General features: G+C 43.0%; 1 protein-coding gene across 1 annotated transcript in view; it reads left to right on the top strand.

Moving 5' to 3' along the window:
- The window catches only part of IGF2R (insulin like growth factor 2 receptor), a 298,648-nt gene that overhangs the window by 244,048 nt on the left and 36,476 nt on the right, over nt 1-18,124 (top strand). Inside the window, exons 38-44 of the mRNA XM_073557714.1 lie at nt 5,379-5,577; nt 8,121-8,267; nt 8,496-8,730; nt 8,831-8,964; nt 10,676-10,790; nt 13,043-13,186; nt 13,868-14,049. Coding sequence (XP_073413815.1) covers nt 5,379-5,577; nt 8,121-8,267; nt 8,496-8,730; nt 8,831-8,964; nt 10,676-10,790; nt 13,043-13,186; nt 13,868-14,049 — 1,156 coding nt within the window. The remainder of the gene's footprint in view (nt 1-5,378; nt 5,578-8,120; nt 8,268-8,495; nt 8,731-8,830; nt 8,965-10,675; nt 10,791-13,042; nt 13,187-13,867; nt 14,050-18,124) is intronic.

The raw sequence follows: 18,124 nt of genomic DNA, 5'->3' as shown, positions 1-18,124 counted from the left end.
TTCTATGCGGATGACAGCCAGGGCAGCGTCACTATCAAATGCTGCTAGACGCGCGTTATGGCTTAAGGGCTGTCCGGGTGACCTTCAGTCCAAGGCCAAATTATGTTCTCTCCCCTGCGACGGTCGATTCTTGTTCGGCAAGAACTTGGACGATATACTGGAGAAAGCAGGCGATAAGAAAAAAGGCTTCCCCAGATTTCCTATGGATCAGAGGAGACAGCCCTTTCGGAGGGGAAGATTCAATAGGGGGCGCCCTCCCGCTGACAGGAGAAGATGGGAGGATAAAAGAAAAAAAGAATCGGGATTTATGTTTGGTGGAGGCACCTCCACCTCAAGAAAGTCGCCACAGTGACGCCAGTGTTCCAGTAGGGGGGAGATTGGCACTCTTTTTCCAAACCTGGGAGAAGATCTCCTCCAACGCCTGGATCCTAACCATCCTAACAGAAGGCCTGAAAATTCCCTTCATCCGTCAGCCAAAATCCGTAGTCGTCATCACACCCATCAGGAAGGTGACCGAAGAGCAGGTGGCCTTAGAAACAGAGATCCTGAGCCTGATAGACAAGTGGGTACTCTCCGAGGTACCACGCCTACAGGAAGGGAAGGGGTTTTATTCACCCCTTTTTCTGATAAAAAAAACCCGATCAAACCTTCAGGACAATCATAAATTTCAAACGGCTCAATCTATGGATAAGGAACTCGACCTTCAAGATGGAATCAGTAACTACGGCGGTGAAGCTGCTACACCAAGATTGCTTCATGGCCGTGGTCGATTTAAAGGATGCGTATTATCACATCCCTATCCACCCAGATTTCCAGAAATACTTGAGGGTAGCACTTTATATTCAAGGCACGCTAAGGCACTTTCAGTTCAGGGCTCTTCCGTTTGGCATATCTATAGCCCCGAGAGTTTTCACCAAAGTCATAGCGGAAGTGACTGCCTTTCTCCGGATTCACGACACGGTCATATTACCATACCTGGACGATTTTCTCATAGTAGGCAGCTCAGAGGACCACTGTACAGAGCAGTTGACCCGGGTGATCAACACCTTGCAGGAATTAGGGTGGATAGTCAATTTCAAAAAATCAAAATTGCAACCCCTAAAACAACAGACCTTCCTAGGATTCGTACTAGACTCAAAAAAGCAACAGTGTCTGCTCCCAGAGTCCAAAATAGAAAAGGTGCAGAATCTGACCTTCACGGGCCAAAACCAACCACGTATGACCTTAAGAAGAGCAATGTCCCTGCTAGGTACCCTAACATCCTGTATTCCGGCGGTCAGGTGGGCTCAGTTTCACACCCGGCAACTCCAGTGGGAGATACTAACAGCACAAAGATCGCTAAGAGGGTGTTTAGAAGGAAAGCTGGAGCTTTCCTTAAAAACCAGAGACTCTCTCAATTGGTGGCTGGACAAGAAAAATCTGACCTTGGGAATACCGTGGGACAGACAGGCGTCAGATATAATAACAGATGCAAGCTCCTCGGGGTGGGGGGCACATCTAAGGGGCATCATAGGTCAGGGTTCCTGGACGCGTCAAGAAAGGGAAGCATCCTCCAACCTGAGAGAACTGTGGGCAGTGAGCAAGGCCCTAAGTCACTTCATTCCGCTACTCCAGGGTCGAAACGTACGCATCATGTCAGACAACAAGGTAGTAGTGGCATACATCAACCACCAAGGAGGGACAAGATCACACTCCTTAATGGAAGCGGCAACAGACATTCTGAGCAGAGCAGAAGAACACCTACACTCCTTGACAGCCCTACATATAAAAGGGGCAGAAAACATAGAGGCAGACTTCTTGAGTCGCAATACCCTGAAGCAGGGGGAATGGGCGCTAAACCGGTCCATTTTTCAGAAAATAACTCAGCTTTGGGGGAAACCGGTGATAGACCTCTTTGCCAACAAACACAACAGGCAAACAGAAAGGTTCTGCTCTCTAAACCCAAGAGAAAATCCATGGGCAGTGGATTCGTTGCACATCCAGTGGAACTTCAGACTAGCTTATGCGTTCCCCCCCCAGTGGCTCTGATCCCAACAGTTGTCAGGAAAATCAGAAACGATCAGGCCAGGGTGATTCTAATAGCTCCATTTTGGCCAAAAAGGCCCTGGTTTGCGCTACTACGAAGGATGTCCCTCTCCGATCCATGGGTTCTACCAGAAATCCCGGACCTACTAGCTCAATGTCCAATATTCCACGCTCAGGTCAAAGGATTCCATCTGACGGCGTGGAATTTGAAAGGTCGCTTTTAACGGATAGAGGGTTCTCCCCCGGGTTGGTGGCCACCCTGCTAAACAGTAGGAAACCAGTGACGACTAACATCTACGGCAGAACATGGAATAAGTTCCTGCAGTTCTTAGGTAGGCCGTTAGGGGAAGATCCCCCGATTAATGCCATCCTGGAGTTCTTACAATCGGGGTTGCAGATGGGGTTAGCAGTGAACACACTTAAAGTTCAGGTGTCTGCACTAGGGGCGCTCTACAACTGCAAATTGGCATCAAATAGATGGGTAGCCAGATTTATTAAATCCTGCCATAGAGCTAGGCCTATCCTAATACCCCGTATAGCCCCCTGGGATTTAAACCTAGTGCTAGAGGCCCTTACAAAAGATCCGTATGAGCCATTACATCAGCTACCCCTAAAGTTTCTGACCCTAAAAACAATCCTGTTAGTGGCCCTCACGTCAGTCCGCAGGATAAGCGATTTACAGGCTCTCTCAGTAAATCCACCTTATACGCAAGCCTTTCAGGATAGGATAGTGTTAAGAACAGACCCCGCTTATTTGCCCAAAGTAGCATCAGATTTCCATCGGGGTCAGGAAATTGTCCTTCCATCTTTCTGCGAGAACCCAAAAAATCTGGGGGAGGAAAAGTTCCATAATCTAGATGTTAAGAGAGCTCTTGTAGAATACATATCTATGACTAGCCAGTGGAGGAGGTCCCAGTCCCTATTCGTAGCTTTTCAGGGTGCCAGGAAAGGCTATGGGGTTTCAAAAGGGACTATTGCTAGATGGATTAGGGAGGCCATTAGTGTAGCCTACACAGCTAGTGGTATCCCGATTCCTGACGGCATCAAGGCTCATTCCACCAGAGCCGTGGCGACCTCCTGGGCCGAAAAAGCAGAGGTATCGATCGAACAGATTTGTAAGGCCGCTACCTGGGCCTCACCTTCAACCTTCTTTAAGCACTATAGATTAAATCTATCCTCCTCTGCTGACTTGACCTTTGGTAGAAGGGTACTGCAAGCGGTGGTCCCTCCCTAAGGTGTTTCGAATCTCCAAAAATCTCTCAGGTGGTGCTGTCATGGGTGAAGGGAAAACCACCATGGTTACTTACCGGTAGCCGGTTTTTACGGAACCCATGACAGCACCCGTATATTCCCCCCCTTTTCACCATATGGGTTTGCACAATTAGTAGGGTGTTTTTTGAGTGTTGTGGTGTTGGATTAAACATGTAACTAACCGGGAAGTCCTCTCAATGCTCTGTAACCCAACTGGAGCGGGGGAGAGGTGCCGCCCCTTATGTCTCGGTTGGTTCCTTTCCTGGCGGGGCGGATCCCTCTCTCAGGTGGTGCTGTCATGGGTTCCGGAAAAACCGGCTACCGGTAAGTAACCATGGTGGTTTTTGGAATTGATCATCCAAACCAGCATTAAGACAAGAAAACAATTATGTTCCTGCATTTACCCTAAACCTTTGAAAAACATTTTTGTTTGTGCGAGGAAGGACACCTCCAACCTGTTCATATTTCCCTCTGACAGTTAATTGCTTATCTTCAGGATGGCCTAGACTTGCATGCATTTGAGCTCCACTGAGGGACATATACAGTGCCTTGAATAAGTATTCATACCCCCTTGAACTTTACCACATTTTTGTCACATTGCACCAGCAAATGTAAATGGATTTTATGTGATGTACCAACACAAAGTAGAATTTTTTTTGAAGTGTAAAGGAAAGTGATAGTTTTCTTATTATATTAAAAATATAAATCTCAAAATGTTGATGTGCGTTTGTATTCGGCCCCCTGTATCAGTATGATACCCCTGATACCCCTAAATAAAATCCTGAGTGACCAATTGCCTCCAGAAGTCACATAATCATTAAATGGAGTCCATCCGTGTGCAATTTATTCTCCGTATAAGTACAGCTATTCTGTGAAGACTTCAAAGGTTTCGTTGAGAACGTTAAGGATCAAACAGCATCATGAAAACCAAGGAGCACACCAGACAAAATAAAGTTACCCAAACTCTAAACATCTCAGGGAAAACTATTAAATCCCTCATACAAAAATGGAAGGAGTGGTTCTTGTACTCCCTCCTAACTAATAACCCACAGCTTCATGGGTCTTAATCTGATCCATGAGGTACTGCATTGACCTCTTTTCAAACCTCTTTGCAGTAGCTTAATGTGTCTGCTCACTTAGTTTCTTTTTTGGTGGCTATTACCTCCATCACGCAAGTCTCAGACACTCTGTTAGAACACAAGCATGCTCTTATAACACCTTATCTGAGCATGTTCGCTCAGTCACTAGTCATGAATAATAAGTGTAGGTGCAGTGAGAGATATAGTAAAAGGCGAGTATAGGAAAACTCAGCTAGTGTAAAATGATGAATGAGTGGTGAAATCAGCTAAATAAAAAATGAAATACAAGATGGAAGGGAAACTAGAACACCATTGTAGAAATTAAGGAGAGGGGAAAAAAAAGAAAAAAAGGAATATTCTGGTAGAGCCACAAGATGGTTAGTTAGGAATACTGAAAAGGCAGAGAAGGTGAAGGATAAGGAAAAGTAATAAAGGATGATATTTGCTTTATAGTATGAAGCAAGGAGCCGGTGCATGAGCTCTGTGATTGCTGACACTTATCTAGGTTGCAGACTCCTGCAGATGCTGATACACTTATATTTTCTTGCCTTCTCCTTTTGCTGTCCTAATTTTAGGGTCTACTTAAGAACATCCCAAGGTTCTGTGTCTCCCAATGGCTCAGATTAGAAAATTGGCTTTTTGCTGAATGCCTGTAATAGCCTTATTTGGTATAGTCCTATAGGGGCACTGCAACCATCCAATGGCTTTCTATCTACACTTATGACTGTTCTTTACAAAAGGTTCCTCAGATTCTTGAATGGTTATTTATTGTGCTGATTGGCTGCAGCGGTATGCCACTTGCGGGCTTTCTGACCTTTTCTTTTAGGGCTTGGCATCATTCAACCAATACAGCCACTTTACATTTCGTCTGAAAAGGGGAAAAATGGATGGTAAGAGAATAGTCTTTTACTGATTAAGCTGTATCCCAGTGTAGGAGACTTGATGGACAGTTGTGATAAAATGCCTATTTATCTGTCTCTACAATTGTGCAGTTTGATATGAATAAGAATTTTTTTATTTCAGGCAACTGGTCTAAACACTTATTATATTGGCGTGTGCTCTGCAGCACAAAATGTGCCGACAGGCAAATGTAGTGGTGCTGTGTGTCTTCAGTCTGAGAACTATGTCTCTTTTGGAAATGCAAATGCCTTTGAAATGAAGTATGATCATCAAGGGAATATGGTAGTACTTCGGTATGCCGGGGGAGACCCTTGTCCACCAGGTAAGAAAACATCATAGTCAGTCCTTGCGTAATTTTATTATGACATTTAATTTCTAGTATTTTTCAGTTTTGTGTTTTTATTGTTCCTGAGGTGACATGGTGGATAGTTAGAATTTTGCATTCCTGTACTTGCTGGAGTTTACACAATAACTGGTTCCAGAATAGATGGGAACCCAAATATCATTCTGAATTAGAAGACTACATACCTGAACAATATACTGTACTTTACCTATTGTGTCTCATTTATGTTCAGCTCCATTTTTATCCTTTTTCTTCATTAAGACTATTGCCTACCTTAAAGGGATATTCTCAAGTTATTCAATTGCTTTGATTAATTGTTATGAAAATATGCAAGTTTGCAATTGACTTGCTTTCTGTTAGCTGAACACTGTTGGGAAACAGACCAAAAAAAAAAAAAAAAAAGCTATAGGTGGTGAAAGGTGGGAAAAATTGAGCGATGGACAATTTTGTGTAAAAAATGGTGCTTTGAAAAGTGGTAAAGAATAGGTAGGTGAAAAGGAAATTAGTCGGAGTGAGAGGAGGTCCAACGAACTAGTGTTTTTTCTGAGGGGAACAATTAAGAAAAATAAGTGAGCAAGAGCGGAAGGAGACTAGAGATCGTGAGTAAGTGAAAAAGGAGAAATCAGTGCGAGGAGGGTATTGGTATGCCCTTTTTTGTGTGAGGTTGGCGATAAAAGAAGAAATAATAAAATTAATTAAGGGTGAAAGTGTTCTGTTGTCATTCTCGTGCAATGAGAGCTTTTATTTATTTTTTTTATAGTGTACATCTTTTTTGCATGGAGCTTTTATAATAGTGCCTGCTAGAACTTAGCAAAGAGTGTGCAGTAGTCAAATTTTTCAGACAGAACTTAAAGGGGCTGTCCACTACTAGGACAATAAGGTACATCCCGTGCCAGTGCCATTCCAGCGGTGTCAGCACTAGCTCTCTCAGGGCTTCCCGTGTGGTTGTTGTGACACGTGATGCTCAATCAGCGCTGGCGTCACCGTCCCTGCCTTCGGACATATCAAACATGAAGAGGAAAGTGTAAGCTGCAGCTGATCGTGGACTTCCTCTTCATGCTCAATTCGACAAGAGGCGGTGACATTGACGCCAGTTCTTAATTGTCACAACAACAGCACGAGAGTCCTAGTGCAAACACTGCGGAAATGGTGCCAGCACGGGGGGGGGGGGGGGGGATATAAGCTTTACTATTTTATGGGGGCCGAGCAAGGGAAATGAGAAAAAGTTATCCAAGTAGTGGACAACTTCTTTAACACTTAAAGTTCACCTGTCAGCAGTTTTGGCCGCTATGAGATGCAGCCGCTGCCTTTCAGGGCTTATCTACAGTATTCTATAATGCTGTAGATAAGCTCCCGGTCCGACCTGCAAGATAAGAAAAATATGTTTTATTATACTCATCTGGGAGGGCGGTCCGATGCTGTCCAGTCTGATGGATGTCGCAGGTCCAGGTCTGGCGCCTCCCATCTTCTTGCGGTGCCGTCCTCCTGCTTGCTTCATTGCTCCCGGCATCGCACTTCTACGCATGCATACTTCTCTGCCCTGTTGAGGACTGAGCAAGGTACTGCAATGCGCAGGAGCCGGGCCTCTCTGACCTTTCCCGGCACTTGCGCACTGCAGTTCTGTGCTCTGTCCTCAACAGGGCAGAGAAGTACGCAATAAGATTGGAGGCGCCAGACCCGGACCTCCAACACCCATCGGACCGGACCGCCCCCCCTGGGTGAGTATAATAAAACGTATTTTTCTCATCTTTCAGGTCGGTGGCCGCATCTTACAGCGGCCGTAACAGGTGACAGGTGCACTTTAATGGCCTTTTCATCTTTCTCCTGCCCATCGATTTCTATATAGCAGTTATCTGCTTATTTCTTTCCTCTCATCTCCTAACAAGCTGATGTTATACATCTTTCAAACTCACCAGCCCCTAGCTTCTGCTTCTCCCTTAGCAATTGTCCTAATCTTGGCTCTTACTGCTCCAAGCTTTGTGTTTGGTCAAATGCCCTGTTGCCTCTATATCTTAATAGATAGCCGAGTAGGTGAACCAGAGCACTGAAAGCGGAATGTGTTACAGCATGACTTATGCTGAGCTGTATAATTAAGACAAATCATCTAGGTTGTGTTTTTCACATCTTGGAATAGATTACAGGTAGGACCTGTCAATCATTCCAAGCTATGGGGAATAGCCAAGACAACTCTGAAAGGTGACAGTAAAAATAGCTGTTTGTAAAGCGGTAGCCTGTTCATGTTTCGTGCTGCCCGAGGTTTGGGGCACACACATTTTTTGACCAGTTTCCTTTTAGTCAAAAATGCCATTTGTACTATCCTAAAGTCCTGCTTTAATAGGCTAGATATTCTTTAGGTAATGGCATTTTGGGGTTACATACTTGGAAGGTTACTGTACATGTTATTTTGAGTCCATTTTTCCAGTAAAATAGAAGATCTCTTAACTGGTTGTAATTTTTCAGTGTCTCAACTATTGGTCTTTTTGTGTTGTTACAAGCGATTTTGTTTTCTTTTTTTGCAATAGTGACTGAAAATGGTGATGTATGCATCCTACCATTCACCTATAAAGGTAAAACCTATAACACATGCACTACAGATGACAGACAGAGTTTGTGGTGCGGAACAGTTGCCAATCCTGAGAAACCTGGAAGCTGGGGGAAATGTTATCCAAGTAGGTTTAATAAGATATTGATTTTATGTACTTTTGACTCTTGTTTCGAAGAAGACTTCAGATAAAGCTGGCTCATGTGCTTAGTGCCAGGCCCTAAGGGGTGCATGAAACTGATTTATTCTATTTCTTGTTATTAATAGATTTATTATAATTTGGAACCTTGACTACTTGGAAAACATTGGATAGCGTTATTCACTTTATTTTATTTTTTTTTCTCTTACTTTTAAGCATCCGAAAATAGGAATTCCACTATCTTCTTTAAATGTGATGAAAGTTCTGGAAAGGGATCTCCTACCATATTGAGCGAGACTAATGGATGTTCAGTTACCTTTGAATGGAAAACGCAGCTAGCTTGTCTTCCCAAAAAATTAGACTGCAAGTTTATTTTTAATCACCAGATGTATGACCTTAGAATGCTGTCCTCGATGACGGGACACTGGAGTGTTATTCATAATGGTGAAAAGTAAGTTCTTATGTTATACTTGTACGCAGAATCTGTCTGTAGTACAAAGGATTGCACAGTATCATCTAACTATAATTATGTCTTTTATTGTTGTATACAGTTATTATATTAACATTTGCCAAAGGATAAACCAAGGGCCTAGTGGCTGTCCAGAAACTGCAAGTGTGTGCCGGGAAAGTAATGGACATGTCCAGGTTTTAGGGCAGGTTTATACGCAGAATGTGACTTTGCAAGGTAAGCCAAGAGTTGCTCTGCACTGCTTAGAGACCTAATGAGGAAAAAACTGTGTCAGCCCTTGTGTACTTTCTCCTTTTAGTAGGAACAGACTATATCCTCTTGTGTTGGGAAAGCGAGAACTTCATGCAATTATATTCAGTTGACGTCTATAGGGTAGGGAGCAGAGCGTAGTGACCATGGTCTGTGTTTATGAAATTTTTATGAAGACCTCAATCAAACACGGATTTAATTTTTTTACTGCACAGTAAACACAGAGGGTTGAAACCGTAACGGAGCTGTACAATTTTTTTTCTCCATTTCAACTCTTTTGGAAGACCGTGAAGAGTAAGTAAAGTAAAAAAAGAAAACTTGGCCAGATTAAAGGAGTTGCAATTAGTGTGGAGACACAAGCAATGTTCACCTTTTCTTTGGCCCAGTAATCTATGCTCTGACCTTCCTCCCAGTCAGAGTTTGCAATGACTGAGAACATGGCGGCTGCATCCAATATTTGGCTATAGCCATTAATGGCCCAGTACTTGGCTACAGGGGGCATGATGCCAGTAGTACAGGCTGTGACTGCCGCAGCTAATGACTTTATTCATCTATGCCTGTGCTAATTGTATGAGCCGCAATCAGATTCTTTAGCCCGTGAACTATATATACTTAATTATTGGTAATGCCAGAGGTTTTGTTTTTAAATTTATTTATTTGCACAAATAATTATCAGAAAATATAGTGAATTTAGTGTTAGGGCCCCGTCACACATCGCGACTCACCAGCGATCCCGACAACGATATCAACGTGTCAGGATCGCTGGTGAGACGCTACATGATCGCTGGAGAGCTGTCAAACAGACAGCTTCACCAGCGATCAGCACCAGCGACGCCGAGTGCGCGGCGTCGCTGTGTACTTTAGGGAGCTGGGGTAACTAAGGTACACATCGGGTTTCTAAGGGGCGTGCATCACTTAGAAACCCGATGTGTACCTTGGTTACCAGCTCCCTGCATCAGCGCTCTGGTTACTAAGGTACACATCGGGTTTCTAGGCGCTGCGCGCCCCTTAGAAACCTTGCGTTTACCCTAGTTACCAGCTACTGGTCGCTGGTCTCCCGCCTGTCACATGCAACGATGCGTGCTGGCCAGCGGGAGACCAGCGACCCCAAAAATGTCCAGAGGTTTCCACAGCGATCAGCGATACCCGGCAGGGGGGCCCGTCGCTGATAGCTGTCACACACAGCGATCTCGCTGGTGAGATCGCTGTTGCGTCACAAAACTTGTAACTCAGCAGCGATCTCGCTAGCGAGATCGCTATGTGTGATGGGGGCTTTAGATTATACGCTGTGACGAAGTTTGGTCTTCAGGTGTTAATTTTGGAGGTCACTGTAGCAATGTGTTTTTGCCGTTTCTTGGACATAAATAAATTACCATAAGATCCTGGCACATTGATAGATTCAGGAAAGACAACATTGCCCCATCCAATATCCATGATGTCCTAATCGTTTCGCACTCTATTAACCGGATCTCATGGATCCTGTAAATATAAGATCAAGACTCTTTATATGATGCCATTGTGAACAGACCACAAGGACTTCTTAATGGCTTATAAACATGACTATTATGTAAATTGTTACCCAAGTTTGTGAGTTGGCTATAAGATGAGCTGGCTGTTTTCGAGTCGGTGAATGTAATGCTCATCAGTAACATCTATAAACATTCTGTGTATCCACCAGATAAAATCATTTCAGTGACCTATTCAAATGGAGGCACTTGTGGAAAGGAGCAAAGATTCTCGACTACTATAAATCTGATATGTAACAGTATAACAGCCAAGCCTGTATTGGAAAAGTAAGTGTTACATTGCATAATTTCTCTATATAAGCAATAGCTCTAAGATCTGAGACCTTTGTCCATAGAACCAGCCCTTCTGTCCTGCTCATTGTTAGGCCACAAGCAGTCGCTCCTATATAACTCTCATCTAGGCTGTCTGGCTGATACATAAGAGCTGGGCTCTCTTGGATAAGTAGAAATACAATAGATGTATAAAGGGTTTCCACCAGTTAGAAAGTTGTCACACATCCATGGTTGATCCGACCTCTTGAATCACCTCTGTAGAACGGATTGACGATAGTCTACATGTGGCTGCCAAAATCTACACAAGTGGGACCCACGAGCGATCAACAGATTATCACCTGTACTGTGGATAGGTTATGACTTTCAAATGTGTTGCACTCCATTTAAAGGGAGAATGTCATCAAAAAGTTACCTATGTGTTAAAATCAGGTTTTTGCCATACTTACATTGTACTAAAAAAGGCAATGATTTTTCATCATATTACGATCTTTCTTAAAAATACAAAAAATTGGCAATCCAGCAATTCTTACACTGGCAAATGGTTTTTTTTAGACACATACTTGCTGTAAATTTATCTTGAAAGAACAGGAAGTCTCCATATTATCACAGGCAGTATTACAATTACAGGTGTTATGAATGGGTGACCGAGGAGAAAAAGACTAATCAAGCTAAGTCACAGAAAACCAGAGAGGTTGGTAACTATTCAGATTGCAGATCCCTGATCCTAACCACACAACTAGCAGCAGCCGTGGAGCGTACCTACGATGGTCCTAGACGCTTCGTCACAGCCAGAGAACTAAATAAGCCTGAAGCAAGAAAAGGGGAAAACTAACTGCCCCAGAGCAGACCCCAAAGGAAAGACAGCCCCCTCACATGTATTGACGGTGAAACAAGATGAAAGCACAAACACAGGCAGGAAAATAGGCTGAGCAAATGATGGGGCCCAAACTAACTAGAAAGGATAGGAAAGGAAAGACACTGTCTGCAATCTGCCAAAAACCCTGCAAAAATAATGTCCAACACTTCTGATAGCAAAATTAACCCTGAAGTCACTAGACTTCTCCCACTATATCAGCATTATGAAATATTCTGACAGAGCAAAAAGAGGCCAATCTAATAAGGGACAAAAAAGCAAATTGGCAAATACAGATAAATAAGAGTGGAAATTCAGCGCAGCCCCAGCCGGGGCTGGCTGACCACACAAAAACTGAATAGACCAGCAAAATCAAGTGTGAACATTCGTAGAAAAACTTAGCTTTAGATGACTGGAACAGAGCTGAAAAACCAAGACCTGACAAGCCAGAAGGAATCACCAGCACCAGACTAGGGCGTCGGCTGTCTTAAATCCAGTCTGAGATTCCTGAGGTCCAATCGTCATCCTCATTATCAGGTGGCAGATGTCTACTGATTAAATCAGCCTCACTACCTCCAGAGGAAGCCTGGAAGGAGAACTCACAACTGGTGGACCGGAAAATGAACTCACAACAGACAGGTTAGAGCTTTATACTCAGCTGATAACACAGGATCCACCAATCACAATACGGGATTTCACAGCTGACCATCCCTGAAGAATAATCTTTGCGCAACTCATTCGTCACTTTAATACAAACATAGGGTCCAGGCCAGTCTATTGTGGCTACACACATATGTTGTTTCCTTAAACAATATCAAGTTTGTGTAAAAAAAGCCAAAGTGGTCTTTTTAACTACAGATTGTGACATATATATTATGTTTAGAAAAATGGCAAAATGTTTAAAAACACATTTCTTTAAAAAATGGCAAAAATGTTTAAAAAACACATTTCTTTAAACAGTAGGCCATTTTCTGATGGCACATTACCTTTTAAGTAATGTTACTCAAACTAATGTGCATGGCTTTGTTGATGAAAGTGAGAATAAGGCAAAATTGTTGTTAAGTTTATCAGAAAAGGTAAATTCATGCCATCATGAGTTCGGTATTTTTCTCTCACTCATTCAGTAGCTTACTGTGCAATCATGGCCTTATTAACTGTAATATCATATATGACACATTGACCCAGGAGATGGCATGCTGTGGAGAAAGGATTGGTAAGGGACATATTATTTATAGGGCAGTATCACAGTTTCGCCGAAGATCTCATTTGGCTTTCAGATTTTAACACCTACATTGTACATCATCTTTTCATCCAGCATCTGAATGTATACAGTATATATAATATTGTTTTATTAACTGGCTGTTACCAGTATCTTGTCTGTCATTTCTCCCAGGTTTGATCCACAGTCTTGTCGCTATTACATAAAGTGGGAGACGCGAGCGGCATGTGCTATTACTCCTAAGGAAGTTACTATGACAAATGGAATAATAAATGTAGAAAATGATGTAAAGATCAATTTAACCAGCATCTACAAAAAGTAAGTGTAGCATGGGAGTTTATCCTGTTAAGGGTTGTCATTGCTGTCACAATGTAGTTAATTGAGTCATGTAATTTAGTTTTTTTAAAGGGTCAATCAATCTAAAGTATTCTATCCAAGTTTCCATCACTGTGGAGGGTGTTCTGTTGTCTCCCCCTATCAGCTATTCTAGACTGAGGGATATAATAGATAGCGGATGTGGGAACATTGCCAGGGAATATGCCTGCCACCAATAATCATTTTATTGCCAGCAACCTAGAATTTGACAGTTTGCCATAGACTTTATCTATTGAGGCTCTCTAGTGCCCTCCACACCCGAAACGTCATCCTGATCAGGTCCATATGATCTAATAGACGTTCATGTTGAGTGCAAATAATATGAAATCGAAGCCACAGCAGCGGTTCATGCATCAATGACATTTGTGTTTGTAGGAAAATTGCTTTTATGACAAATTCTGTAACCTGTTGTATCTAGTAACCCCTGCACTGACAAGGGCAAACTTGGTCAGAAAAAAAGCTAAATCACATTAGAAACGTGGTGTCTTCAGTCTACCTGTAACACTGATGTCTGCCTTTCCACTGTATTACATAGCATGTCATGACGTTAGACGGTGTATAATAAGCATAAAACACCTCCAATAGTCCTACATGTATAATAATCAGCTTTTTTTTCCCCAACAGGTCGTACACAGCTTATGGTGATATAAGGAGCGAGGATCAGTATGTGTACCAAGTCCAGCTTTCTGGAATAGAGAACTCCACCTATAAGAAGTGTCACAAGGCCGCCATATGCCAAGTAAAGGTTAACCAGGATTTCACTCGAGCTGTTGGCTCCACCAGTGATGTAAAGTTTTATCTTGATGGTGAGGAAATGTTTCCATCCATCTTACAAGAGCAAAATTAGGAATCTAAACACTTTCTAAAAAAAAAAAAAAAGCGAACGCTTTAAAGGGGTATTCCCATCCCCAAGATCCGATCCCAGTACATAGCTAGAATAATAATAATATCAAATTAGAAATGTAGTATAGTTCTCCAGATTCGCTGTCGCTTGCCTCGTGCAAACATTGCAGTAACATAGGTATCCATGTTACAACCACTAGCAACTAAGTAAGTGTAACTATATGAATGGTCAGTACCATTGATACATAAGCTTTTGCAATGCCCTGCAAATGAGGTTAGTGACCTAACTAATGAGGAGAACTATAATAAATTTCGAACTGGGGATATTTGCTAATATTACACCTAATATATATTGGGATAGGTTCTTAGTGATTGGAATATCCATCTAAAGTAGGACTTAAAGACGTTTTCCCATTTCAACCTTTTGTATAAATTTGTGTTTGTCATCATGAAAATAATCAGCTGGTCCTCCATGTGTTCAGCACTCTTTACTGCAGTTTCGAATATTGTATATAGGCTTCAGCAATCACGTCATATCTGCATTGCTGCAGCCGATCAGAGTCCAGCAGCTGGTGACATCTACACCAGCAGAACCGCTAAGCTCAAAGATACTGTAGACTGTAGTTTTTACGCCTTAAAGGGAATCTGTCACCCCTTTTTTGAGATATCATATAATTATATCATTAAATTGTGTGTCACATAAGGATTCTCTTAGTACTTTTGCTTCCTCCTGACCCCGCACCTTTCATGCATAAATACCTTTTTTATATCGGTTCATATGTATGTAAACTGCCGCTGGGCGGGGCTTATTCAACTGCTCCCCACCTCCCTGTCTTGCTCTACGCATTTCTTCCTGTGTAGAGCAAGACAGGGAGGGGGGGAGCAGTTGAATAAGCCACGCCCAGTGGATCGGACAGCAGCAGTTTACATACATCTGAACCGATATAAGAAAGGTATATTTATGCATGAAAGGTGCGGGGTCAGGAGGAAGCAAAAGTACTAAGAGAATCCTTATGTGACACACAATTGAATGATAACATTATATGATATCTCAAAAAAGGGGTGACAGATTCCCTTTAAAGAGTTAACTGTCTTTTTATTTTATTTCCATAAATCAAAAGTGCTTATTAAAATAGGAAACTTTGTAATATATCTTATTAGAGAAATCTGCTTCTTTCTTCTCCTGGACTGATGGTTCAATATCACAATCTCAAGTCACGGGTAAAATCTGTATGGGAGGAGCTAGAGACCGGCACAGATGATCTGCTGCAAGTTCTCCTGGAATGACAGTTACACTTCAACCATTGTCCATAGACAAAATACTAAAAAATGTGGGTCTCTAGAACTTCGACTGCATGGAGAAGGCAGAAGAACTATTTGAATAATAACCATTGTTTTATTTATTTTTTTTCATAAATCGATAGACTTGTTCACTGTAAACAGATCTACCCATTATTGAGATGGGAGATGACATTTGGTGCTTATAAAGTTCTATGGAGAACTGTAACTGATGTTTCAAGATAACTTGCAGAAGAATGTTTGTCTGCCTGTAGCTCCTTCCCACTTTTCCTCCCTTTCATAGAACTTTGAGCACATCCGTTATTAACATTTCAGTAGTGGAAAAATGTATCTTCACTGAATACAAATTTGACAAATTTTAGCCATGATTTGAGAGCGAAAGAGCTGTCCAGGAGAATTAAGAATCAGATTTCTCGGATAAGATATATTACAAGGTTTCTTATTTTTATGCGTCCTGTTGATTTATGAAATATAAATTAGAAAGATTGTTACTTTTTAAATCTTCTGCCTGATCTGTTGTGATTTCTGTGCAAAATGGAGAAAGCTGTTGTTCCTGTAATGCTGCGTCTTTCTAGACCAGACCTGGGCAAAATGAAGGCCACATTCGGCCCTTTGGCTGTTCCTGTCCGGCCCCCTGAAAACAGAGGCCTATGGGCTGCACCTTGCCATCCCCAGCCTGTCTGCTGCCGCCCACTGTAACTGGTATCTGCATCCTCGCGATGCAGGCAGTGTAGAATGTATTGGTGGAGAAGGGGCCGCTTACCTTTTCTTCCACCAATCAGCGTGTGAGACAGCTGACGTGATGAAATAATTTTATCGCGTCAGTGTATCTGAGAGAGCAAAGGCACTGGCAGAGCGCTGGTTGGGAGCGGAACTAGGTATGTGGTGTTTTGTTTTTTTTCTTCATATGTATGGGGTGTTTTACCGGAAATTGGAAGTCTATGAGGTCTCGTGCTGGATGAGAAAAGGCAATGGGGTCCTCATGCTGGACATGATGAGGCTAGGTGGGGCTCTCATGCTGGACATGGGGAGGCTGTGGGGCTCTTATGGGGAGGCTATGTGGTGTCTCATGCTGGACATGGGGAGGCTGTATGGGGCCCTCATGCTGGACATAGGGAGGCTGTATGGGGGCTCCCATTGCTGGACATAGGGAGGCTGTCATGGGGAGGCTGTATGGGGCCCTTATGCTGGGCATGGGGAGGCTGTGGGGCTGTCATGGGGAGGCTATGTGGGTTCTCATGCTGAACATGGGGAGGCTGTATGGGGCTCTCCTGATGGACACGGGGAGGCTGTATGGGGCTCTCATGCTGGACACGGGGAGGCTGTATGGGGCTCTCATGGGGAGGCTATGTGGGTTATCATGCTGAACATGGGGAGGCTGTATGGGGCTCTCATGCTGGACACAGGGAGGCTGTGGGGCTCTCATGGGGAGGCTGTATGGGGCCCTCATGCTGGACATGGGGAGGCTGTGGGGCTCTCATGGGGAGGCTATGTGGGTTCTCATGCTGAACATGGGGAGGCTATGTGGGTTCTCATGCTGAACATGGGGAGGCTGTATGGGGCTCTCATGCTGGACATGGGGAGGCTGTGGGGCACTCATGGGGAGGCTGTATGGGGCCCTCATGCTGGACATGGGGAGGCTGTGGGGCTCTCATGGGGAGGCTATGTGGGTTCTCATGCTGAACATGGGGAGGCTATGTGGGTTCTCATGCTGAACATGGGGAAGGCTGTATGGGGTTCTCCTGATGGACGCGGGGAGGCTGTATGGGGCTCTCATGGGGAGGCTATGTGGGTTCTCATGCTGAACATGGGGAGGCTGTATGGGGCTCTTTTGCTGGACACGGGGAGGCTGTATGGGGCTCTCATGCAGGGTCATGTGCTAGACATGGGGAGGCTATGTGGGGACTTTTACTGTGTATAAGAGGCTGTGTGTGGGCTCTTACAGAATATAGAATGAGCTGTGTGCAGGCTCAAATGGTATATTAGTTGGATGTCAGCATACTTCTACTCAATATTAAGTGATACAGTAAATATTAATATAATTATAATTAATTTGTTAATATTAATATTGAGCAGAATTAATTTCAGCCTATTGGTTCGGCCCTCCACAACAGTCATGATCTCTTACGTGGCCCCTCGGGAAAATTAACTGCCCACTTCTGTTCTATACCAAACTGTAGAGCTGCTGCGCTCATTTAAGTCCAAACACACATATACATACTGGTCCATTGATGCTTCTTCAAAAGTCTTTGTGTAAATAGGCTTTATAAATGTTACAAAAAAAAATATGAAAGAGGTTATCCAGAATTAAAAGAACAAAAAAAAAAGCAAAAAGAAATGAACACGTGTAAATGTGAGAGAATGAAACGAAACAAAACTATTACAGCCTATAAATCCATCGATGCTCCGTCGATCCTGTCCGGTCTTTGTAGATTTTCCTGCACAAGTGATATGCCGCATATCCAGTGTTTGGCTATGTATATATCATAGGCGTACAACAAGCCACCATTTTAGTAAAAGCGCTGAAGCAAAGAGTAATTTATCGTATGAGTAATGTGTTTTTTTGTGTGTTTTTTTTTTTTCCTGTATATTATTCGTATTTCCTTCTGTCAGCTTAAAGGGAACCTGTCACCATGAAAATGATATCCTACCATCAGGCACCATAATGTAGAGCAGGAGGTGCTGAGAGAATGATATGTAGTTTTGTATTCATTATAACCTGAGTTGTAATCATTTAAT

This window comes from Dendrobates tinctorius, unplaced genomic scaffold, assembly GCF_039654945.1.
Source record: "Dendrobates tinctorius isolate UK_male_01 unplaced genomic scaffold, ASM3965494v1 ptg000250l, whole genome shotgun sequence".
Classification (NCBI taxonomy): domain Eukaryota; kingdom Metazoa; phylum Chordata; class Amphibia; order Anura; family Dendrobatidae; genus Dendrobates; species Dendrobates tinctorius.
This window is presented reverse-complemented; position numbering and strand designations above follow the sequence as displayed.